The sequence below is a fragment of the Artemia sp. Qi Xiang Cuo genome, chromosome 4 (assembly GCF_049724085.1).
Source record: "Artemia sp. Qi Xiang Cuo chromosome 4, ASM4972408v1, whole genome shotgun sequence".
In the NCBI taxonomy this organism is placed as follows: Eukaryota; Metazoa; Arthropoda; class Branchiopoda; order Anostraca; family Artemiidae; genus Artemia; species Artemia sp. Qi Xiang Cuo.
This window is the reverse complement of record NC_142797.1, coordinates 67,203,758-67,230,746: the sequence shown is the minus strand read 5'-3', so window position 1 is coordinate 67,230,746 and position 26,989 is coordinate 67,203,758. Positions and strand designations below refer to the sequence as shown.

At 33.7% G+C, this 26,989-nt stretch overlaps 1 protein-coding gene across 3 annotated transcripts in view; it reads right to left on the bottom strand.

The window, feature by feature from the left end:
• The window catches only part of LOC148953349 (uncharacterized), a 49,142-nt gene that overhangs the window by 5,763 nt on the left and 16,390 nt on the right, over window positions 1-26,989 (bottom strand). For 2 of the 3 annotated variants that reach the window (XM_089087637.1, XM_089087635.1), the window contains exons 3-5: window positions 26,090-26,233; window positions 9,025-9,393; window positions 3,621-3,961 (exon numbers count right to left, since the gene is read on the bottom strand). In XM_089087637.1, the coding sequence (XP_088943763.1) occupies window positions 3,621-3,961; window positions 9,025-9,393; window positions 26,090-26,233 (854 nt within the window). The remainder of the gene's footprint in view (window positions 1-3,620; window positions 3,962-9,024; window positions 9,394-26,089; window positions 26,234-26,989) is intronic. The other variant, XM_089087636.1, reaches the window with a different exon arrangement.

The following is a 26,989-nucleotide window of genomic DNA, read 5'->3' as shown; positions in this document are numbered from 1 at the left end:
TAGTTCCCTTTTAAATGATAAAAAATAGACGGTAACTATCCCCCCTCCCACCCCGTTTTTTCCCAAAGTCAACTGATGAAAATTTTGAGATAGTTATTTCATTCACCATAGTTGAAAGGTCCAACAAATATGCCTTTGTGAATGAAATGAACCCCCATAGCCCTTGGGGAAAGGGCTGTACGTTATGCAGTTCACTTATAGCTTACATATAATAGCTTGTTTATTAATAGGAAGTATACAGACATATTTCAGGGGGGATTTTCTGTTGGAGATTTTCTATAGGGAGAATTTATTGCTGGGGGGGGGTCCAGAGGTGATTTTTCCAGGGGGAATTTCACAAGGGGAGGATTTCCTAGTATTTATACACGAAATTCCTTTTTTTATCTTACTTTCTCTTCGGGTACTTAATTTTACATGTGGAGATGTTCCGGGGGAATTATCTGGGGGAAATCTTCAGTGGGGCCAAAATTCTCCCGAAGATTTCGTTGTAGAGGTAAGGGAGGTTATTCAGTGGCGTAGTTGAAGGGGAAAAGGAAGGGCAGTTATCCCCACAAAATTTGGAAAATAACTATAATTCATTAAGTAGCTTTAAAACTGTTGCTCCTTTTAAGTGTCAAATTGGCTCTTTATTTTGAGCAGACAATTTTTTTTTGTTAATCCATGCTCGTTTTTAACATAAGAAAAACGAGAAAAATAGGGGTCCATTATGCTTTGTAATATGTTCCACATTTATTTTTTTTTCCAAATATACTGCCTTTGAATCATAATCAACAAGTAAACTGTTAGCCTAGTTAATGCCAAAATTGAAAAATGTTCCATACTTCCTATTTTGCCACATTTGCTCAGGTAAATTGTCCGCTCTGATATTTAAGGTGCCTTTACTTTCTAAAATCTATGAGTTCTTTTACTCATTTACTTTCTTTTACTCATTTACTTTCTTTCTTTTACTCATTTACTTTCTTATTTAAATTTACTTTCTAAAATCTATGAGATTAGATTTTCTTGTTTTACGCTTTTTATAATGCTATTTGCACTATAACTAGATAGGTCAAATCGGTTGTAGTTTGGTCATTGAGTTTGGTAGTGGGGGATCTGCTCCAGAAATCATTTAATTGTTTTGTTTTGTATTTCTAATATTATATTGAAACTATAATTCTCTTATTTGTCTATGAAATACCTAATAAGCGCCGTTAGCGTCCTATTCTTTATATTTTGAGTTCACACACTAACGCATAACTATTAAACTGCCTCTGCGTACAATACCATGCTGACTTCTCGCTATTTTTCATTTTTCTAGAATTTCTTTTAATCAGCTCAAAAAAAGAAACTGACATAGGCCTAAATGTGCCAAGAATTATGACTGAAATTAGTCGCATTTGCCACAAAGCAACGCCATTTCTACTAGTGTATCATGTATCTCTGTATCAGATTGCTGCTAAATATACTTTCCGAAAAAGTGAGGTGGTAAATTGATACAAAGTAAGTATATTTTTCTCACAAAGTCACAATTGAGAAACTTTATGTGCAAGTATAAGCGGTAACAACCCATTGTCTTTTTCTAGTGCGATCAGTTTAATCATGTAGCACTAGGAGACCGTTCTTTGCTTGTGAAGGGTATTATAGACATAGAAACAATATCCAGTGTAACCCCCTCCCGAAATGCTTACCCCCATACCCTGATTTACACAAGAAAAACTTTTGTGGAATTCTTATAGAATTCGTTTTTTTGAACAAAGATACAAAGGGGAAGGTAATTTTCAAACTCTAGGAGTCAATTTTCCCTTCCTATTGGCATCCCTGGCAATTTTTAATTAATTTAAGGTTTGTGCCACAATGATGCCAAGACTCGTTCATATTTCCTTGATACTCTTTGTCAAACAATGTCCAATGGATAATTTAGTAATTCTAACTTTATTTTTGTAATACTTTCAATTTTAAAATACGGTCGCTATTTAAATGGGGGGAATATGTCACCATACAATGTTTCACAATCTGTGGTAATATTTTGACTTATCGTGTATCTTTACTCAGACAGCGCTATTCAGCTGCCTATTTTTTGGGGAGGCTTTGACCCGCTGATACCAATGCTATTTATCAATATAAATAGGCGAACCCACAAAAAAATCAATTAACAAAAAATCATAAATAATATTTCAATAAATCACGTACATTATAATTTTAGAACAACATATTAAATCTTACAGAGTCGAACTCAATTCAAAATTACGAGCAAATGAATAGTGAAATACCCGGGGCTGTTACAATAGAGCTTGGTTCAATTATGAGATTGAGCATCCTGTGCTGGGCATGGGGGATGGAGGAATTAGAGGGTGGATAAGTATTGCAGCATTAGTGGTGAATCTGGCTGAAAAAAGCTGAATGTATGCGACATTCACCTTCGCCCACCCGAAAACATTTTTACGCTACACTACTGTCGTCTACAACAGCTCATTGCTGACATTTTTAGTAAAAGCTAAGCACCAGCACTTATATTTGAGATTGTTTAACGTGTGTTTATTGTTTATAATGTATTGCGTTATGTTTTTAAATTCTCAAAGCAGTGTGTTTGTTAAATAGTTACTTTTCTTCACTACCACTTGAATAGCACCTACTTCAATAGTACCCCTTCTGCCCCCCCTCCAATAAATACACTTTAGCTACTCCCCTGGGGCTATTCCACGGCAGAAATCTTTCATGGGGGAATTATCATCTCAAGAAATTCTCCGCGTGGAAGTTTCTGCAAGGGAAACTTTTCATTGCGGGGAGGATGAATTTACGGGAAGAACATTCTGAATAGCTGGGGGGAGGGGGGTTTCTGGCTTACTTGAGAAAACGATCAGAATCAAAACAAATAACCGGTCTTTTTCAAATAAAGGTATGCTAAAGAGAATTTCTTAGGCGGGACCGTCAGCAAGAAATTTCCTTGGGGGAATTTGCAGCAAGGGTGGAATTGTCTTGGGTAATTTCCTGACGGGGGGAGGTTTTGTATGGGAAGAACTTTCCATGGAGGAATTTTTTCGAGACAGGGGGAAATTTTCCTAGGAATGAGGGTGGATTTCCCAGCTTTAATTAGAATGCGATCGAGAGTTAAATTAAAAAAGCTTTTTCAACTTAAAGTAAGGAGCAACGTTAAAATTTAAAATAAACATAAGTTACCCCGTATACGAAAAAGGCCGCCCCCTCCTCAATACCCTATATTTTGTGCTAAAGTCTTACTTTTTGTTCCAATTCTTTGAGAACGACTCCTTCAACACATGGGCAATTCTAATAATTAATTAGAACAAGAAGCTTTTTTTAAAGTATTAAAAAACTTGTTTTTATTTAATTCCGTAAACGCTTTGATGGTTAAAGATAATTAAAGTTTTTTAAACAAATTTGAACTTTGTACTAAAGTGTAAAAAAAGTTATCATAGTCAAATACAAACTCACACAGACACGAACAAAAAAAAGAAATAAAACAAATAAAATGTTGACCGATCATTTAAGTATTCAGTACAATATATTTGAGGCGATCACTTTATTTTCCTTGTTACTTACCTCCACTGTCTACTTTACGGAACAAACAGATTTTTATCTTGAACTGGTTCATATAATGTTCATAAATAGTGAAATAAAATTACCCTGATTTCCATTTGTGCTTTCATTAGCTTTTCCCGAGCTTGTAAAGCAGGAAGTGTAGTTCTTTCAAATTCTCTTTCAATCTCCTTCATTTGCTCCACCGACAAATTGTTCTTTCGAATTTTAGCCGCTTCGTTGTTAAATATTAAATTCTGACTAAAAAGTAAGGGATGTTTCAGGTGAAAGGGAATGGCCATTTGAGGTTGCGTGAGTGTTTCTATGTGGGAGCGATGCGCTGGAGGTGGTCTTTCAGGACTCTTTGAACGACTTCGAGATCGCTCCCGTTTTCTGCTTGAATTTTCAGTTTCAGGCATTGTCCAATGTGATTTACATAATCCCTCATCTGCAAGAAAATTGATTAATTATTAATCGGTTAAAAGAATAAATGATTAAGATTCATAATTAATTTTTAAACATTTCGACTCAGCAAGAATGAATCATGTTTTTGAAATGGTGATATCCAAAAATTCTCGGCGTTTGACTAAAATCCAGGCATCAAAGAATTAGTTGGAGGGGAATGAAGGTTTATTTTACCTCTGAACAAAAAGGAGGGTTTCAGGGTTTGACCCCCTTCCCCCCCCTAAAAAAACATTGCTCGTAATAATGTTACAAAAACATATATAAACAAATTAACTAATTTTAGTGCATTTTAATCAGTTTTTTTATTATAAAATCGTCCCGAAGAAACCCCCCCCCCTCTCTCTGAACACAGACCCTAGATACGCCCTTACCCATGAAACACACAATATTACCAAAGTCCTACAACTGTGACTTGCACCAAATGGATGAGGTGCTTAAATCATTGAATCCATTAGCTTCAGATCTATGCATTCACTAATCCAGAATTATGATATGACTTGGACTTTTCCTGAAAGAGGGATCTAAACTTGCTCAAAAACAAGAAGCTTTTCCTATTTTATATTGAAGTATAAGCATACATAAGAAACAAATTAACTAAAGAGAAAATGTGAATCGGGCAACTATAATAAAATAAACTTCAAAAATGATATTTTGAAAACCCTACCTACCCATATCAAAAGTCTTTCAGAGAGCTTAATCATTGCTTCTGCATGTTACGCGCAGATGTTTTACTTTCACTACTTGAAAAAAAACTAAATTATTACCTTATTTTTGGGTTTTAGCAAATTAAATACAAGTTAGACCATTTAAATCAATATCTTTGTCAGAATATATTAAGTACTCCTTATTTCAGTTAGCACAAAAACACATAAAATTGAAACAGCTGTTGAAATGAGCTGTTTAAGCGTTCACAGGACATATTTTAAGGCTTTATGTCACTTGATAATTAGCTTCCATCCTGTACATTAATATTTTGAACATTTATACAAAATTTAATTTCACAGCTTTTATTATAATCATAGTATACTAATAAACTTAAGAAATTCATAAGACTTAATTTTTTATGTGTTCTTTCATAATCAACGTTTTGTATTAAGACACTTATTAGACACTTTTTGTTAGACATTTTCTAGACTTGCCCAGGAATAAATTACGTCCGACAACAAAATTTTGAAAGCTCAGGTACTTATGGATTTAAAAAAAAATATAAAGTTCTAGAAATAGTTACAAACTGAGTCTTGGCCGCTTTCAAGGAACACCTTCACATTTTTAGAAAGATAATATATCATTTATGACGGAAAAAGTAAGCGCACTGCTGCTGTAGCTAATATTACCAACGAATCATATCACAAGGCCAATTGAAGTAAAAATGGGCTAGTTTCCTTGAATAAAGAACGGTTTTTATTGTCCTAGCCAAAAAAATTGTTTATAATAATTTTACTAACAATTTTTCTTTCACAAGCAAAATAGAAATAAAAAGAACCCGTACACAAAAACTACTTGCTGAAACTTTCTAACAGTTGGAAATATTGTCGGGGAAAACTGCTGATAGACAAAAAGTGCAGAAATAAAAAAGTTCAAGAATAGAAATACAATTTTTTGTATTACAATTATCTGTTTTAAAATTATGAAGCTCTTGCTGCAGTATGGCATTTTCGTCAGCGCTGTCTAAAACAATAAGAGATTGAAATCTTAAAATGAAGAAAACAAACGGGACTACGGCCCAGAGAAGGAAAAGACAACTAAAGTGATGCGGATATTTTGCCAGAATAAAATAAGGTGCCTTCAACTCTAAGAAACAGAGATAAAAACTAAAATAACCTAAAATCATACAAAATCCAAAACAAAAATAAAAACAGCAAATATATATATATATATATATATATATATATATATATATATATATATATATATATATATATATATATATATATATATATATATATATATATATATAATTGTCGATACTGTGGCTAAGTACCACGAAAGCTAAATAGAGTGAGAACACTTAAACGATTGGATAAAATAAAAAGAGTATGAAATTAATTATTATGTTGCGAAATAATCCTTTTGTTTGCTACTACTGCTGCAATTCTCCTATGTCAGTGTTGTCACGTTGAAACGGGAAAATAAATAAGCAAAAACAATATTATTCTTTTCGTCTGTAAAAGTGAAGTGAAGCTAGATGGGTTTTGAGTTTTACAGTTAATACATGGTAGTGTTTTAAATGCTATTCCAAATCTTTGTCGATGATGATGCGTAATATCTGTTAAGCTTCAAACAGACAATTCACTGATCATGATACTTAGTAGTTCCGTTCCTGCTTGTTGACCTCCAATCAAATGACCTCAAATTTGCTGGACAGTCAAACCCTGTTGATGATGACTATTAACGCCCTTCAATATCTATTAAACTTGTGACATTTAAATGTTTATTGATACTTCCACGTCTGCTGATCACAGGACGACCAAATGCTTATTGACAATGATGCTTAATGTCCCTTTATCTGGAGCTCTTAAGAAGATTAGATCTTTACTTGAATATGAACTTTTTATTATTAAATTTGGCGCTCAATATTTCAGTGGACCATTAATCTTGTATTTTTCTTAGTTGATAATTCAGTTTTCACAAGCTTATAGAAAATTGTTAGTAATGATAGGGGAGGCAAAGTGTGCAAGAGACGTCACTCTTTAAGGGAGTACGTTATGTTCGAGGCAGGTCTGAAATGAAGTTCACGGAGTTTTTATGTGCCATCTCAACCATTGCACTGTCACAAGGTCTAATGAGCGTACGCTCATTATTATACTTTGCGAAATAAGCATGCGTGCAATTATCTCTATTGTTGAATTATCCATTTGTTTCAGTTGATTGGCATGGAGCTGTTTTCACAGAAATTAGTTTGTGGATAATAGACTTCAAAAGATAAAATTTAGTAAATAATTTTTTAGCTATTTGACTAACAATCAAGGAGATCGACGAGAGGTTTCGAAAACGTTTAAGATTAGCATGTTTCTCTAGAGAAATTGCGCAGGAAGAAAAACCTAGAGGTTTCACCACTCCTACCAATTATTGCTATCGACGCTGTTCCTTTGGTTTTTCACCAGATTCTTTTATGATCTTCATGAAATTTAAACATTTATTTCGTTATTTTGAAAAATGTGCACTTCAGCCGTATTAAAGGCTATTCAATTATAGATGAGGGGAGGGGTAAATTGTATAATTAAAAATACACAAATTTCCTTCTGATTAACAAGGCAAATCTCTTATCAAGGTTGGGATTATTGAACCCTTTAAAATAAATTTGCTATACAACACTAAATGAATTTAAAAAGGAAAAATTTATGTCTCATAGCATTTCTTAATAGTGCAAGCCAACTTATTCATATAAAACCATTGTCTGTAGGATCTTTATAATATTATTTGAGTATCTACTGTCTATTTGGGATTCATTATATTTCCCCTCCCCTAAAATATTCCACTGATAGTATTCCCCGTGAAAAAACTTACTATGTTATTCAAACAATATATTAAATATAACAGGATAATATTCAAACCATATATAAACGACAACTGTGAAATTTTTGTTAGCAAATTTTCCAGTAATGTCTGGAATTTTGCGGTGATGGAGACATGATAAAACATAAAATTGCGAAGAAAGGAAGAAAACGAGGACAATTAACAGCCAGTGAAAAAATTGAAAAACTCTGTAAATATTTCGGTCAAGACCTCCGCTTGACCGTCCTCAGTGCAGAATAAAACTGATAAAAATATAAAAAACCAAACCTTAATATGAAAACACAAAAATAAAATTGGACAACCCTATCTCAATAACCTTTTCTCAGACCGAAATATTTGCATCATTTTTCAATTTTTTCACTGGCTGTTAATTGTCCTCGTTTTCGTTCTTTCTTCGCAATTTTATGTTTTATCATGATTAGCCAGTGTGGTCTCGGAAATTATTTATGATGGAGACATAATCCCTTTAAGAGATGATTTTAATGCTTTTTTATAAGGGAAAGTGAGGGGTGGTCTGAGTATCAAAAAGGAATTGTATAGTCATTATATACTTTTTAAAATAAACTAATTCATTTACTCATAATCACGATAAACAAAATTTCAAATAGGGATAAATTCTTTTAATGAACAATAAATTTCGCAAGAAATACTAGATTTTTCGGTTACGTATGCAGTAACAGTCATCAGTACTAATACTCAAAGTAGTATTCGAAATATCAAAGTGGTAATACTAGTAATATCTAGTATTTTTTTTAAATTTGTCACTGTCCATTAAAGGAATTTATGCCCATTTGAACTTTTATTTATAGCAATGGAAAGGCAGTGGGGTCTTCGAAATTTTCTACACATAATCACAATCACTAATGCATGTTGGATCAGATAGAAAACACATGTTGCATCTTGCATTACCAGAATGAAATCTTCTTTTAGACTGCACGTTATAATTTTCAATTAACTTTCCGTACATATTCCGAAATTCTATCCAATTTCAAGTCACGAACTGAAGCTATTTATCGTTTCAGTTGCCGAACCCTATTGATAATATTGTATTATTTTGTCTTTTTTATCAAGAGTTCGACATTTCGAAGATTGGAATTAGAAGGTGCTAAAGCTCTGCAGCTATATTTATTCGCGCATCAATTCATTTTAATAGAATTATTTTGCTTGGTCCTTTGTCGTGTCATAATCAGGCTATTTAACAATTTAAAATCTCTGATAGAAAAAATAACCAGAACATAAAATGACTGATCTTCCGGTCAAGAGAAACCTTTTTAGTGTTGTTTTACTTGTTGTTTAGCGTTTTCGATGATTGTTTCCCAATCAGTGATTCATTTTATTTCCTGGTTCGTTTTTAAGCAGAGACTAAATAAAAAAAAAAAAAAAAAAAAAACTGTTGAACACGACAGAGGACCGCCCGATATATTGCGTAAATAAAAATTGACTAGAAACCTCTTCTGGAAATAAAATGTCGATGGCAATGTTTGACTGTATTACTAGATTGATCAAGACTAATAACAAAAAACTCTATACCTGATTTCTTATCTTTCTCCATGAGAATAGGTGAGCTGCTTGAACCCACTGAAAGGGGCGGAGATGGCTGTGTGGAATTGGCTGATGCTACTGAAGAGGAGCGAAGAACTCCAGGCTGCATTAATGACGAGACACCTCCTTGTGAAACTGGCTGTACTAATCCTCCTCCAAAATGGGCCGAATGTATCCCGTGCCATAAGGGAGAAGGCCATGGAAAAGGAATTCCTATGCCGGTTGGACCTGCTGTTGGGTATATGGTTGCATAGCCGGCAGCTCGAGCAAATTCTGCTGCAGCTCTCTCTGCTGCTCGGTTGCGTAGAATTCGATTAATGCTGCTCACACTTGGTGCAGTATTTGAAGTGCATACTCCTATATTTAAAAAGTTTATTTATTACTTACTGTAAATCGAATTCTGTGTTAGCACACCCTGTGTCATTTTATACCATGGTACTATATATCGTACATTGTGGCACAAGCATTAGGTTAATGAAAATCACGTGCTTAGCCACGTTTCACCTAAGTTCCGTTTCATAGGATTTTGTGCAAATTGATATGTACATTTTAGGAAGAAATCGAATATAATCTCTCATTTTTAAAACTTAAATATATATCCTCTTGGTTATAAGAATAAATTTCCCTCTAAAAATAAATGTTAGGAGAGAGTCTCAACAGAGACCATTTCAAGAAAAGAGTAAAAAGCTAAAACATTCCATTTAGTTGTGTAAAAAAGAAAACCTGCGGTGTGTAGTGACCAAAATAACTGAGACTCATATTCTTTGATCCATTGATATAAATAGATAATTCATCTAAGCTGATCAAATATCGTCACGAAATTTTTTTAGTCTATATTTTAGAAGGACAAAAATTTGTCCTAATTGTTTCAATGCTATTTTGTTCTACTATGGATTTAGCTTTTATATTCTTAAATATTTTTATTTCAGTCTGCAGACAAAGGAGAAAATGGCAAGAAAACTTAAAAGAGCTATACTACAGCAGCAAATAAGCTGCAGCAGCAGCTATGCTGGAAAGCATATTTGATGCAAAGAAGCAAAATTCTTCTGCAGAGGAACTTTTTCAAAAGAAACCACAAGAAAACCAGGTTAAAGCATGACTAATATATTAATTTATTTCATTGTAACTAGTCTATTGTAGCGAGTCAATTTCGATATGCCTATCCATTTTTTTGAAGGTATGATGCCCGTTTTGTAGCCTTTAAAGTCAAATGTAACACTACACAAAACCAGGGAACCTCTGAATAAGTTTCCATCAGTATTAATTCAAAGGTACCTGAACAGGTGCCTGATACTCATTAATCAAACGTAATAAGGTTTATAATAAAATTAATAATATCAATGACTCAGCGGAATAAAGGGTTTTGAATGCAGTATCCAAAGATGACCCGCACTTTTCTGAAGTTCTATATTACTATAATCAAGAAAATATAAGCACAATCAATGTTAATAAACATCAATGCCTGGGTAAGTTTTTTGCTTTGATAATCAACAAAGATCAGTTTATTTTTTACACGTTGCATTTGATACATTATGAAGTGCTATTTAAGCTTACATCCACCAGTAAGTGGCTTATCCTTGGTTTCTGATATTGTTCCTTGGGCAAGAAGCGAAAATTGAGAAAAGCTACTCTACCAAGAGCAGATCCAAGATTTTTGTTCAGGGGGGGGGGCGTTTACTAATTTTCGACTCGGTTTTCGACTAATTTCACTAATTTTTCCTAAGGTTTTACTAATTTTCAACTAATTTTTGACTCGGGTTATAAATTTCGGCGGGGGGGGATTCAAACCGGGTAACCCCTCCCCCCTGGATACGGCCTTGTACTCTACTACGTGAAATAAAAGTATCCGGAGATATATTATGTAACTACAAGCAAGAAGTCCTTAAAGTAATACTGCAACACTAATTTCAACAAAAGAATATCAGACAAATCTTATTTTTGGGCAAACACTATCATCTTGAAATCAACAGAGTCACCTACTTAATATAGGTTCATTATTAATTCAATAAATGCATGAAGACTTGGATGAAATAAGAAACTTTTAGGTATTCAAACGAAATAAAGATTCAACCCTTGGATTAAGAGGACATTAATTGTAATGGCCTGGCGTTAAATCGTCCCTTATCAATATATGAAGGTTTTTGTGTTTTATAGTGGTTCATTCAGGGGCGTAAATATAAAAAAAAATGTAGGGGGGCAAAGGTTTTCTTGATATTTCAAGAACCGCTATAATAAGATACATAAAACAACAACAAAAAGCTGAACAATATTGAGCAATCATGAAAAAGGAGTAACAAGCAGCTGGTTGCCTGCCTTCTCCTCCTTAATTGATACCATTGGGTTAATTTATAGAATTCTTATACCCATGGCACCCCACTAACGTTTATTTACAGTTTTAAAATGTGTTTAGTTTAACTCTGCAATTTATAGTTGTCTTGTAAGCAGAGTTTTTCATAATAAAACTTTTCTATTACTAAAAAAAAATTTCATGGCAAACTAGCATGGATAAAAATAATAGTCTTAATGGAAAATCATTGTTATTTTAGTGTATATATCAGGAGTTTAACTGGAGAGGCAAGTTTAAACCACAGCAAATAATCATACTGCGTAAATTAAAAGTAAAATTGTTCAATTTTTTTTTATTTCAATTACTATATGTTTTATGTAATATCTTTTAACAATTTTCTTTGTATGATGAACCAATAATTCCACAAAACGGAAATTAAATTAACCATCATCGCCCAAAATGTCTGTGCTAGGATAATATGGCTACATTTATTAGCCTAGGATAAGGTTGAACGAAACAACTTTCAAAATAACTAATGTTTTGAAGCTATGAAATAACCAAATTTTGGAAAAAAAGCAAGTTGTTACAAAAAGGGTTAAATTCCAAGTTTAAAAAAATGTAATGGAGTAAAAAATAATTCTGTCTAATTCAGCACTTACGTGGAGGGAGTGGTTTATTGTTTTGTGGTAATGGCAGAAAACGTCACTTTTCTGTGGTATAATTCTTTTGGCTACTTAAAAGGATGCTAGTACTTTTAGTTTACTTCTGAATTAGCCACAGCCTACCCAATTTTGAAACCTGAGTTCCTCTGGGTGATCCATTCCCATTCCCCTTGTAACTTTGGGATGTTTGTGATTCTTTCCACAGCTTTGTTTTTTGAAGTTTTGACACATTTAGCTTTGTTTACGTTTTTTAAATTTAACTCTTCTCCCCTGGTCCTGAAAAAAAAGCGAAAAACAGAGGTTCCAGCCATAACGATATGATCCAAGTGACCTACCTTTGAAAAAATTATGTTATTGTTATTATTTGGCATGATAGAGCGTTGAATTTACATAGTAAGTTTTCTACTCATATAAAAAAAACAATTCACACTTATTGTTAATGGCTGAGCTATTTTTAATTAATTTTAAATAAGAAAACATCTGTGGCAGATATCTTTTGTCTCCTCAAAAAGCTTTCATACATAATTTGCCACGGATTTTTATCAACGTTTCTCGTCAATTAATTGTCTACTGACTGCACCAAAACTACCTATCAAAAGCGTGATTCGACATGCACCCAAACCATTTCTTCACTCCTGTTTATCCATGTCATAATTTTTATTGTTTTCAATTTCTGCTCTTCCGAAAAGCAAGCGTTTCGACACTAGTCACCACTCATTGTGCTTTTCAATGCTCTTTTCAGTGATGAATTATAAATACCCGTCATTGATACAAATTGAAACGGATGTGAGCATCGAGGAGTAATAATAACTTCAAAACTACTCATTCATAGCCAGGTAATATACACAGGAAGGGAGTTCAGGGCCCAGACTCCCCAAAATTCTAAATTTAAAAATTCCGAGTACGTCATATTCAAGTTATAAAAAATTTGATCCCTTCCCCCAACAAAAATCGGCTTGTACGTGCCCGTTCATAGCCAGAATGAGAAATGGGTGATTGAGGTGACGTTAATCAACTTGTAATGTGCCAACTAAACGTCAATTCTTTCTTTACGTCATTACATTGGAAGCAAAAGAGTTAAACTAACTTTTTTTCGTCAAAATGAATTAGAAAGAGACACGTTTTTCTTTTGTGAGTCTGTATTCATTAATCATATTAGAAATTGATTAACTCTATTAGATTTGTGAGCACTTTTTGAACCAAGTATTTAGGATATCGAGAGTTCAATAAATTTTTTTAAGAATGGTGTATTTATTGTCTAGGAGGATATAGGGGAGAAGGAGATGGGCAAGTGACCTGTCGCTAGCTTGCCTGACAACGTTAGGAACGAAACAGTTCTACCCTAAGTGTTTTATTTTTATAATTTATTCAAGATGTTCAGGAAACAAAATCGTATTATTTTAAGGAAATTAACATGAACTTATAGCAGGAATTATTTTAAAATATTATTCATGATTCAAGCTTTGCGGCCTACCAGGAGTTTTTAATGCTGTATTGTATTGTTTTTTTCAAATTCTATATCATTGAAGGATAAGGGGATAATGACACGTAGGAGAGTTAGGGGAAATAGCACCCTCATGGTTTACCGGAAGAATCCCTCCAAGAAAACTGAATAAATATAGTGTAAAAATTCGTTTTGCATTTTCATCATTTTTCTTTGTATTTGATGTATTTTGGCCTGTGATAGGTCCAACTGTGATGGTAGATTAAAAGTACCAGGTAATAAACTCGACGTGTTTTATGAGGGTTCCCTTGAATCTTCGGTAACCATGCGTCTCTAAAATTAAGATGTTACCGTATCTTTTGGCTCAATCCCAGGGTTTTGAAATATTTCCAAATTTAAAGATTAAGGAAAGTGTGACTGATAAAATGTTTTCTGTGCAAAAAAAAATATTGTTTAGTGAGGAACTATTTACGTCTCTTTTTGCTCACTTTCCCAACTTACCTATTTTTGTTCGCTTCTTCTGAAAAATAAAAGCCTAAGATAAACAAATTCGCTATTTTATTGTAAACCATTTGTTCATTGGTGATTTTTGCGCAGCTTAAGTCTACTGTACCCAGTGTAAGTTCTAGCTAGGTACGTTATTTTTTAGTTTTAAGCTAAAAATCAGTTGTAAGTACCGAAACATTAGGGAAAAATTATGCTCAAGTGGAGAACTTTTGCCTCACATTTAGGAAACTTAAGTTTACGTGTGTAAAGTAATACCTAATGAGTCCTTATTTTCAGAAAATTACCATACAAGCTAAACTTTAGCATAAAACTAAGATGGGCGCGGGAAAGGGGCGTCCAGTCTCCTAAGTTTGGATTATCGTTAGATTATCTGTAATACATGATATATGTTATTTTCTATAGTTCTGCGGTTTTCATGTTTCAATTTAATAGAAAAAATACTATTATTCGATAGCTTACATTCAGTTTCATACACTTACTAGACCATATTTTTGGAATTGGCTTTGCATATTTTACATTGATTCGGAAAAATATGCATATAAAAAAAATACACTGAAACATGCAAAATAGAAAAAAAATTCCTTTTTGTAAGTAATTAAAAGTAAAATTTTTTTTAAAAAAACCTAGGTAATATCATAATTCTGGTTTTGTGAATGAAGAGATTTGAGAATGAGAATGTGTCTTGTCCTTTCGGTACAAGTTAAAACTGTAAATTTGTTGCAAAATCTCTTGTTCCACAGGGAACAGAAACCTTAACAAAGCATGAAACAAATAAAAAAATCTTTCTCGGACACTCTCTAACACTATTTTGTCACTTCCTGAAAACAATCTGAAAACAATTTTCAATCTAAACCGCTGGAGGACCCAAGTGCACCCATGGCCAACCCACTAACAACTTTCAGCAGAAAAGTTGGTGTGTTACAACCTTTTGAAACGGAGGACCCAGACAGTTGGACCCAGAAGAACCTTAACCCCTTTCAAACCACCTCTATTTGCACTTTAGACTTAATAGGTATAGGTAGTAGGTACTTGAAAATTTCCCCTCGCGATAGTAATACAAATTGTAGAAAGCGGGTGAATAAAGCTGGGCCTGGTGTCAGATGATAGATACCATTTCGAAATTTTCATCTTTCTTCAGCTTAAATATGTGACAAATTTGAGCTTGAAAAGCGAAAATCAGATTCACCAGAGACTAAAAACAACGTAAAATGAGAATACTAACAAAAGTTATAAAACACACTTTTATCTCTAAACATAATAAAAGTAAAAAAAAAAAATCTGCTAACATCGAAAATTTAAAAACGTAGATTTTCACTCCTACTTTGATATTTACCCGGTAAAATTGAAATAAAAAAAAGAAAACTTTGGACGCTCATAATATAAGAACTAGTTAGCAGCTTCTTGGAAGATCCAAATTTATGACTCTCCGATAATCCCTATAGCTCTATATTTAAGTGAAACCTGGTCAATAAAACTATGATGAGTGAAGATTTTCTACATCTGAAAATAGATACTTATACTCCATATTGAGAATTGCCTACATTGACTTGGCATCAAATGAAGTCCTCAGTAAAATCGTTTACTGCTTCCACGCCATCACGGACCACATTAAAAGTCAACAGCTTCACTGAGTAGTTCATATCCTCCAACCTGCTATAAATTAGCCTTCGCAGGATTGGTCAGAACGTGAACCCAAGGCTGAGCTTGCGAGGGATAAAATCGTAATTACAAACCTATATTGAACAGCTCCATGGCATTCTCGAAGAAGTGTGGAGGACCAATTCTTTCCCAAAAGATTGGAAGACATCAGTCATTCTCCCTTTCTGTAAGAAAGGAGATAAAACCGAATGCAAAAATTACCGCGGAATAAGTCTTATAGACATTGCGGTCAAAATATTCGGGATCGTACTCTTGAACCGCTTCAAAGGGGCAAGGGAGGAAAGAACCCGAGAAAATCAAGCCGGCTTTCGGCCAGGTAGAGGCTGTACTGATAATATCTTCGTTTTTTGCCTCATTATCCAGCAGTTTGAAAGGTACAATCTACCCCTGATCTTGATGTTCCTGGACTTCATTGCCGCCTTCGACTCTGTCACTCGCTAGAAACTTTGGAAGATCCTAGAGAATGACGGAATGCCGCCTAAGTTTGTTGAACTGATGAAGGCATACTATGACGCGTCAGTGAGCCGAGTTCGAGTCTATGGTGAAGAAACTGAAGAATTCCTGGTTGAGTTTGGAGTAAAACAAGGGTGTGTCCTCTCTGCGACTCTGTTCAATTATTGCGTCGATTGGGTGCTTGAAAATGCATTGTCGTCCTATCCAGGAGTTCAGATCGGACAGAATCTTTCACTGACTGACCTCGATTATGCGGATGATGTTGGCCTCCTGTCAGACCCCGCAGAAGCTCAAAACATGCTTGACAACGTGGTGGCCTGGGCAGACCTGATCGGCTTGAGAGTCAGCACAGAGAAAACGAAATTCATGGCTATTAACCACGACACAGGAGCATTCACACTAACTGTCAATCAAGTTCAGCTGGAAAAAGTAAACTGTTTTACATACTTAGGCTCCCAAATATGTATTGACGTATCCTCCGACGCTGATATTCAACAGAGAATACAGAAAGCGCAGACAGTCTTTGCCTCCCTTCGGAAACCCTTATGGAATTGCTGTGAAGTCAGTGTCCGAACGAAAGTTTGAATCTACATGGCACTAGTCTGCACCGTTCTCCTTTACGGATGTGAAACATGGTTGGTAAAACAACAGCATGAGAATACGCTGAAGGTGTTTGAGCATACCTGTCTGCAATGAATTCTTAGAATACAGCTGCGTGACTGTATATCTAGCGCGGATCTACATCGAATGTGCAATATTCAGAGAGATATTGCACTCACTATTAAAGAACGCCGTTTGAAATGGTTGGGCCATGTTTTACGGAAGCCGCCAGAATACTTGCCTCGCCAAATACTTCTAGTCGAGCCTATTAGCTCCTGGAAGAGACGTCAAGGAGGACAGAGGAAAAACTGGTGGAACCTGGCCAAATCAGACCTTGAACCTATCGGGGGATTCAGAAAGTTCGGACATAGATGGTCAACTCAGTGGCTTGCTTTTGCAGAGCAGCTGGCAGAAGATCGCTCAACATGGTTCAAGAAGGTCTCCAAGATCATCGATGCCGGGCGAGGTGGAAACGCCTGATTCCCGCCACAAGTAAGTAAGTAAGTATTTGCCCACTATCTGCTTCGTATAAGGCCAAACTGATTAAATCACCAACACGCGCGTCGGACTACCAGAAGAGAAGATACCCCAATACAGCCACAAAGGCTTTAGTCGAGTCAAGGTAAAAATTTTGAAGTGATCTTTATATTGCATTCAAACATAACGGGGTGTGAGCATTCCTGAATAGTTATAAATATATCATGACCGCCAAACGCTTTCATTTTCAGCATATAAAAATCAAATTTGTTCCTTAAGTAACAGCACGAAAGTGTTTATTTTTCAGTATATAGAGGTAAAAGAGTATTTTCAAACGATTTTATTTTTACTCATAAAAATTCCATCCACGGACCAAAGACGTACTAAACAGGTACGAATGTGGAAGTAAGCCAGAAGCTCCAGTTCACTGAAACCATTCTAAAAAAAATCAACATCCAATAACTGCAATGATTCGATCAATTCAAGTCAACTGAGCCTAGTCGTGTTTCAAAAATTGCTCCTGAGGCATATCTTTATTATCCTCATCCACGAGGAAGATCAAGACAAAGACAGAAAGAGAACTTGTCATCGCTAACATAGCCCAGGTATCACATACTGCACCAGGTAAAGTTAATTACCGAGCCCTTAATATCAGTTGGCAGGAAGAGTGGCTTCAAAACCACACAAGAATATTGGGGATTTAAGTAAGTAAGCAAGCAGACACAAAATTGTCTATTTTCATAACGAAAGAAAAAAGAGGAGATTGAACACCCGAGTCTTAGGAAGCATGGTTGTTCATTCCACACATAACGAAGATCCTTAAAAATAGACATCTACGGAATTTCTTTTTCAGGAAAATATTATATCCAAGACCAATTGAGAAAAAAAAGTCTGTCCTAAATTATGTTTTAGTCTTTTTTTTCTTGTTTATTTTTACAATAATACAAAATACCAAATGCTCTAAGTTTTCATTATTATCTGCTCATTTAGTTGTATCCTATCATCTCTTTATTTTGTCTGTTGTTCCCCAATCTTCTTAATATACCTCTTGACAAATAAGTAAATGAAAGTTGGAACAAATATCTACATGCTTGTCATAGTATCCTTTGTGTAGACGGAGTCTCCATCTTGAAGAAGTTGAAGGGTAGGACTTAAAAGCGGTTTAGTGAATTCACAGGTATCCCAAATGTTACTATAAAATTTTCAGTCACTGTACTTAAATCTGAGCCGAGTGGAGTGATTAGCGCACTGGACTTGAAATCCTTGGGACAAGGGCTTGAGTCAAGGGTTTGGTGTCGCTGGATATTTGGTTTGGATTGGGAGTCAATGGTGTGAATCTTTAAGCTGAGCCACAGTCAACCCAGATCTAAATGGGTAACCTGGAAAAATCTAGAAGAAAACACGGAGAGCGTCGGATGATTTGCTCCCCACACCCCTATCAAACAATGCACTCCCGGTTAAAGGCAGTAAATCAGGAGATCGGTACTGCGCGACGCAGACGGTTTGTCAGCATACCATTTTTTTTTCCTTTTTTAAGTACTGCAGTGTTTCGAATAAGGAGTAAGGTGGAACAACCCAAATAGCCACCAAAGCTTATAACAGCTTTAATGCCACTACTTAAGAGAATGATAAATTCTTCTCGTTAAATCTGCCGTTAATGTTTTTGTTTGACGTGATTAAATTTGGGCACCCTTCAAGAACAAAGTTTACCGACCAATTTGTTAAATTTTAAGTCCTTTCCTCTCAAATTTTCATCAGGCAAAGTGACAGGTACAACACCTTTTTGAAAAATTAAATCAATTTCAAAGGGTTGTCGTTATGGAGTGAAATCTATTAAGGCAGGATAGTTGTTTCTTTCAAGCGGGCTTTGTCCATTGGCAGAGTGCCCGAGTATCCTTTCACAGTAGTAACAAAAAGTGAAAGATCAACAATATACATTTTCATTTTTTTTTCTTTATCATTGAAATTAACGTTTAATGGATGTGTATGAATGATAAACTTGATAGCTCATTCTCTCTGAATTGAGAAGTATGCCTTATTTAGAATCATCTCCATAGATAGTTTCAATGACAAACAATCTGCTGTTCCAATCTAATTCTAACCTGTCCATACTTCCCAATATTTTCGTAAGAAAAAAAGAAGAGGCTCCATTGAAGGCTCTTGTCCTGATTTTGTAGCAAAGTAAACATGCCGAAAAATGATCGGATAATTATTCATCTTCAATGAAGCATTATTTTTAACTAACCTTCAAACATAATTATCGTTATTATTTATAAGAAACAGTCATTTAATCTACCGTCGGAACTAGCGTTGATCTTCAAGAATACGCTAGTTCCGTCAACTCAGTATGATTAATGGCTACATAAACCCGGCAGGCAAAGATTTTAAATTACAATAAATTTAAATGTATTTTAGCACCCCAGCTAAGGGGAGCATGACTGTCTTAGAACCATCACCGATGATTGTTTCTATCGTTAAACTGTTTGCGAATCTGCTCTAGTCTAACTCAAAATCTCAAATATAATACCAATCTTTCCCTAGTTTTCTGTGCCAATTTTCGTAAGAAAAAATAGGAAAAAATAGAAAAAATAGAAAAATCCATGAAAAAGAAATGAAGACCTCATCTTGATTTCATGATGAATTTCAAATGCAGAAATACAACAGGATTCTTATTCATTTTTAATTCAACTTTGTTTTTATGCATGTTTAAACATCGTTATTATTTTAACACCTCATTTGTAAGTGATTCCAGATGTAGTTTTCAACATAAAACCATATGCAAATCTCTTACATTCTAATCTCTATAATCTAAAATAATCTTACTTCAAGAAATGTTAATTTTTCCCCCGTTCCTCATGTCTATTTCCTTAAGAGAAAAACAAAACATATAATGGGTCTGAAGACCCATTCCCTCATCTTATGGCAAATCAAACGTGCTGATTTATAATCGGATTATTATTCATTTTCAGTTAAATTTTATTTACTAATCATTTTTATTCATTTCCTAGTAAAATTTAAGCATTCTATTTATTTTTAGATGACATTATAAATACTTTTTTTTAAACACCGTTAAATACAATAGACCTTTGGAAAAAAAAATTATCGTTTGAACTAATAGTGGATGTGCGAATTGTAAAATGGGGATATACTTCGTCTGTGTGAAAAATGGCTGTATAAAGCCAAATCCCACAGTTCAGAAATTTTAAAGGATAGTACAGTAAAGTGTATTCGGGAGTATGTTAAGTATGGCGAGTTCAGGGTATCTTCGAAGTGTATTTCTCAATGCGAAACCATAGTCAAATCTGGTTTATTGTAATTTTTATTCTCTGAAATAAACATGCGGGTTAATTCCACTATGTCTTTTACTATGCACTTTAGCTCGTTTTTAACCACAACAGAGGAAACGCTGCCTATAGTAACGGCCACTTCAGAGTACAGACAACTTCAGAGAGGGCTCATTTGATTGATTACGTAAAGTTCTAGCTCACTTCTAAAGAGTCAAAAGAGAATGAATGGCAATTAGCTCCCTCCCTCATGCCCTTTTTTCTCCAAACCCATCCGATAAACATTTTGGGATAACCATTTTGTTAAAAATAGTTCAAACATCAGATAATAAAATCTCCGAGGTTGACACAAACCCATTTTACTATTTGATATTGTTACTTTGATACTAGTTTTGATACTTTGATGAACATTTGATTTTGAAAAAAACAGTTATATTTTGAAATTAGAAATTTTTAAAACTTTAAACATTTTGCAATCAAAAACGAACAAAAATTAATTTTAAAAAAAATTTCGAAAAATAAGTTTTTCAAACAAAAGTAAAGGCCATTTTAAACTTAAGATACAAATACCGGTTAAATTCAAACTCAAAACGACCAGAATTACTTCTAAAGAATAAATGAAACCCAAAACGAACAGAAATTAAACAAACAATCATAGCACAAAAAAACATGCAACAAATAATAATATAAATGAATAAATAAATCTTAAAGTGAGTAATGCTTAAATTGAGTATGCAGATCAAGCTTGAAACAAAAAAAAAATGCTATTGAAGTAGAAATGAAACCCAAAACGAACAGAAATTAAATAAACAATCATAGCAAAAAAAACATACAAAAAGTATTAATATAAATTAATAAATAAATCTTAAAGTGAGTAATGCTTAAATTGAATATGCGAATCAAGCTTGAAACAAAAAATATATTTTTCTATTGAAGTAGAAATGCAAACCAAACCGAACAGAAATTAAATAAACAATAAAAACAAACAAACAATAGATACCTATGGAATTGAATAAATAAATCTTAAAACAAGTGAAACTTAAACTGAATATTCAAATAAAGCTTGAAACGAACAAAAATCACGACAAACAAGAGTTTGGGTATCGGCTCCTTCTCTCACTGTAAAAGTCTAATACCTACTGCGTCATTGGCGCTTTACTGAAAGCTATACCGGTATGTGTCTTGAACAGTCTTGGAAAGTATAAACAAAATCAAATTTAATATTTGATATACAATGATGTTAATTGTTCAAAGATCCATAAGTTCAAGATTTTATTTCACTGTAATTTTATTTTCATTTGCAATGCTGTAAGAACTGGAAAAGAAAATATTTGTAACATAATTCTTTTCAGTGAAGCACCAATGACGCAGTAGGCTTTAGGTTTTTACAATTAAGGAAGGGGGCAGTATTCAAACTCTTGTTTGTAATGAAACTCTACTTATCTTGAACAATTTTAGAAAGAACTAATAAACTAAACTGAATATTTAATGTATAGTGATATTAATTGCTGAAAGCTCATCAGTTCTAAATTTTACTACAAATTTAATGATTATTTTCAATATTAAGTACAAAAGAAAATATTTGTAATGCAATTCGTTTTCAGTAAAGCGCAATGGCGCAGTATGTTTTAGACTTTTACAGTGAGAGAAGGAGGCGATACCCAAACTCTTGTTTGTAGTGATTTTTGTTCGTTTCAAGCTTGAAAGTTTCAAGCGCTTCAAGCGATTTATTTATTCATTTACGTTAGTATCTATTGTATGTTTGTTTACATTGATTGTTTATTTAAATTTCTGTTTGTTTTGGGTTTTATTTATACTTCAATAGCAAAATAATTTTTCCTTTTAAACTTGATTTGCATATTCAATTTAAGCATTACTCGCTTTAAGATTTATTTATTCATTTATATTTGTATTTTTTTTACTGCTATTGTTTATTTAATTTCTGTTCGTTTTGGGTTTCATTTATTCTTTAACAGTAATTTTTGGTCATTTTGACTTTGAATTTTAACAGGTATTTGTATCTGCTAATCTTAAGTTTAAAATGACCTTTACTTTTCTTTGAAAAACTTCTTTTTCGGAAAGTTTTTTTTTTAATTAATTACAACAAAAGATATGTGTTTTTATTTGTATTTAAGAGATAAAAGACGCATGCGCCTTTCTACATACCTTTCAAATACAATGAAATATCTAACATCTAAAGCACCTTTCTAACAAATAATATTTATCGTCAAAAGTAAGAGCAATTTTTCAAGGTAGAGTAATTATTCCAGGACAGAGTAAATAATTTCTATTTAAGTCGGGCAGTTTTAAAAATATATTATAATTTTAGTAGCATCAATGGAGAGGCATATATGGCATTTGGCCTTGGATTTTTTGCACCCCACCCCCTATATTTTGAAAAATACCTTTTTAGGGGGTGTTCTCAATGAACAATGCCTGTTTTTGTATATTTTTTTAGAAAAATTGGAAAAAGTGACAAATTTGTTGCCCCCTCTTGATTTAGAATACACTTAATTGTCGCCCTTCCCCCTCTCCTTAAATTTTATTGATTTGACACCACTAATTCATTTATATGTATTTTATTATTTCCAAGATTCTTTGTGTTGTATTTCGTTTTTAGTCATTTTTGTATGCGTTTTTGTTGCTTTGGTAGCATGTATAATGAAAATCAATTCCATGATTCGTAACACAAATACTTTAAATTTATCAAACAGTTCGTGGTAACGAACTGTAAGTAAGGAGCGACCCGGGTCAATGGTAACCGAAACTCTACAAAACGGGATTTTGATACCAAGAGATACATCAAAAGATTTAAATTTAAATGCTGATTTCAAATATATAAGTTTCATCAAGTTTAGTCCTATCCATCAAAAGTTACGCGCCTGAAAAATTTTGGCTGTTTTTCGAAAAAACGGGGAAAGACCCTCTAAAAAATATAGACCCTCAATTAAAATCACATCATCACATTCAGCGTATCAGAGAACCCTACTGTAGAGGTTTCAAGCTTCTATAGACAAAAATGTGGAATTTTCTATTTTTTGCCACAAGAAAGATCATTTATTTTTTTTTTATTTTTTTCCAGGGATGATCGTATCGACCCAGTGGTCCTAGAATATCATGGGAGGACTCATTCGAGCGGAAATTAAAAGTTCTAGTGCCCTTTTTAAGTGACCAAAAATGGAGGGCAACTAGGCCCCCTCCCACGCTTATTTTTTTCCCAAAGTCATCCGATCAAAATTTTGAGATAGCCATTTTGTTAAACGTGGTCGAAAAATATAATAACTATGTCTTTTAGGATGATTAATCCCCCGAAGTCCTCGGGGGGAGGTCTGAAAGTTATGAACTTTACCCAATGTTAACGTATAGTATTGGTTATTGGGAAGCATACTGACGTTTTCAGAGGGGATTTTTTCCGGTAGTGGGGGGGGGGGTCAGGGTTATGTGGGAAGATCTTTCCATGAAGGAAGTTTTCATGGGGGAAGGGAAATTGCTATGAAGGGGACTCCAGATTTCCCACATTATTTAAAAAAGATCAGAAATTAAATTTAAAAAAAAAAGTTTTACACAAAACAAGTTCGTTACGTAAGTTAATTCGTAAGTTACGTATATTTATTACTAATGAAAACGTTGGAAAATAAAATTAAACAAGTTTCGAGAAAGCCATTGAACCAAATAAAAGTAAAATTAATATGCAAATTTCGTTTTAATTATTCATGTACGGTGAGCCAAAATCAAAACCGGCATAAATTCAAAAACGTTCAAAAAAAAAACGTTAAAAAATTAAATATAAAAAAACAAGTTTTTTTTTTAACTGAAAGTAAGGAACGACGTTAAGACCTAAAACGAACAGAAATTTTTCCGTATATGAAAGGGGCTTTCCCCTCCTCAATACCTCGCTCTTTACGCTAAAGTTTTTTATTGTTTTTAAAAATAAAGTTGTGTGACAGATTCAAACTTTAGCGTAAAGTGCGAGGTGTTGAGGAGGGGACAGCCCCTTCCATATACGGAATAATTTCTGTTCGTTTTAAGTTTTAACGTCGTTCCTTACTTTCAGTAAAAAAAAAACTTGTTCTTTTTATTTATATATCTAAGGATTAGAAATTATATTAAAGAGAACATTTGCTTATAGCAAGTATTAAGGAAGGGAGCTCACGCACCAGAATGATAGGATTTGTAGCTAATGCAGTGGAAAAAATATTAAACAAAAAAACAAGTTTTTTTTACTAAAAGTAAGGATTAACATGAAAAATCAAAACTAAAAGAAACTCTTCGGTATAAAAATGAGTTGCCCCTCTCCTCAATACCTTGCTCTTTACGCTAAAGCTTTTAGCATTTTTAAAAAAGCTTCCTATTCTAATTGAACGGCCCTTGCATCTAAGGAGCCGTTTAAAAAAACTTGGGACAAACAGTCAAAACTTTAGCGTAAAGAGCAAGGTATTGAGGAAGTATCCATAAGATAAAAAGAATATCCTGCACAGCATAACCTGTTTAACACCCCAGCTGTTTTAGTGAATGGTTTATATTAGATTATATGCTGTTATATTTAATATCAGTTGTAAAACCTTAATAATACCGCAACGCTAAGGCTATGGTGCTATGTTTCAAAACCTAAATTTTAAATTGTTTTAATTGTTTAAATTTTTTAAATTTTAATTTTTTAAAATGAGAGCTTTATATTGTTTCTGGTGTTTTGACTGTTAATCATGAACAGTTTTTCCAAAAAATAAATTCATTTTAGTCATCAAAGAAAGACAAAAATAGGTTTGATATCAAAAGATCCATTTCCCAGTTATACTTGTTAGCAAGAAAAAAGCATAGGTTGTGCATTACTGTATTTAGAAAAAAGTAGAACATTTTTGGTAGATTGATGAAGATTGTTGAAAGTGTACAAGATCAACTGATAGAGTTTATAGAGCTAATATCTGGAAGCTATTATGCAGCATAATTTTCAGCCATGGTCATTTTCCAAGTTTCTGGTCATTTGACTCTTAATAAGGGCTAGTTGTTTAGACAACAAAGGTTATTTTAGACATCAAAGACAAGGAAAAAACAATTTCGATATCAAAAGTCCCACTTCCCAATTATAAATTTTAGTAAGAAAATATGATTTATAGTACGCTACTGCATTTTGGGAAAAGTTCTAACTTTTTTCCCTAAAGCTCAGAAAGGCACCCTAAATCTGCTTAAACTTTATGTTTGGTTTAATTTTGAGCCTAATGAGCCTAATTTGAGCCTAATTGAGTATAATGAGAACCAACTAAAATATAAGGAAACGGATAATATAAGTTGATAGAACTTACAGAGCTATTTACTAGAATTTATTATGTAGCTTACCTTCAGTTAGGGTGATTTCTCAAGTTTCTGGTCATTCGATTAATAATGATTAGTTGTATAGACGCAAAAGGTTGTTTTAGACATAAAAGACAAGGCAAAAACGGTTTCAATACCAAGGCTTCATTTCCCAACTATTAATGTTAGTTAGAAAACAGTAAAAAGCTACTGTATGTCGAAAAAAACCCATAAAATTTTTGATATTTTGAGAGTTAAGTTGGAGAGTTTGGTGTTTCGATATGTTCAAAAGAAATGTACAATAGAAATGCTTAATACAAAGCAACCAAGGTATAAGAAAACCATTGTAAGAGCTATAAAGCAAATTGTTAGGGACTATTATGCAGCTTACCTTCAGCTATAAGTCTTTCCCGGATTTCCCAAGCAAAAATGGTTGGATTCTCTCGTTTATATTGCTCAATCTTCGAAACGACAGTTGGTGTTGCGACTTTTGGCTTTGAACCACCAATAACCCCGGGAGGTCTTATTGATCCTGCTAAATGCAAGGCGGTTTTTAGAGGTGGTAATAATTATGTTAGCCAAGAAACACAAAACAAGAACGTCTTCAATTTGGTGATAGTCAGTCTATCGTAAGAATGCACGAATTTCTTTCTTGAAGGGGGCACGTTTTCAGCGGTGAAATATAATAAACCAGCATTAAACCATGACATAAGATTGGATGTATGTCGTGTGAGGCTGATATAATTACAGGCCAATCGGTATTTTGATATACAAATTCACCAGAACAAAAAAAAGTCATAATACTACTACTTTGACTAACAGCAAATCAGAAAACCACTAGAGGCCAATGAATATGCATATGGTCAGAGCCTCATTACGTTCAGAGCCTACGTTCAGAGCCTAGATTCAGAGCCTACCTTCAGAGCCTCATTCTTTTCTTTCTCCTATGAAGTTGATATTCTAAGTATTTTTGCCCCATTTAACAATGACATGCTTCTCGGTTCGCCCCAGATGATTTGTTAAAAAGTAAAGTTTATAGCAACCTGGAATCATTCATCCATAAAAAGTAATCTCGACATTTTAATCTTTATTTCATTATAGACCCAAAAAACGGGAAACATAGCTTAATGCTTGATTTAAGTCATTCAAACGTTGGTTCACAAGTATTTTCTGATATATTTTCTTGTGAATATTTAGCACTTCTTCCTCAGCTTTTCGAAGTAGGCCTACCCATATTTCAGAATAGGACTGGTAAGTCGTCGAGATTACCGCTTCTTCTAGATTCCTAATC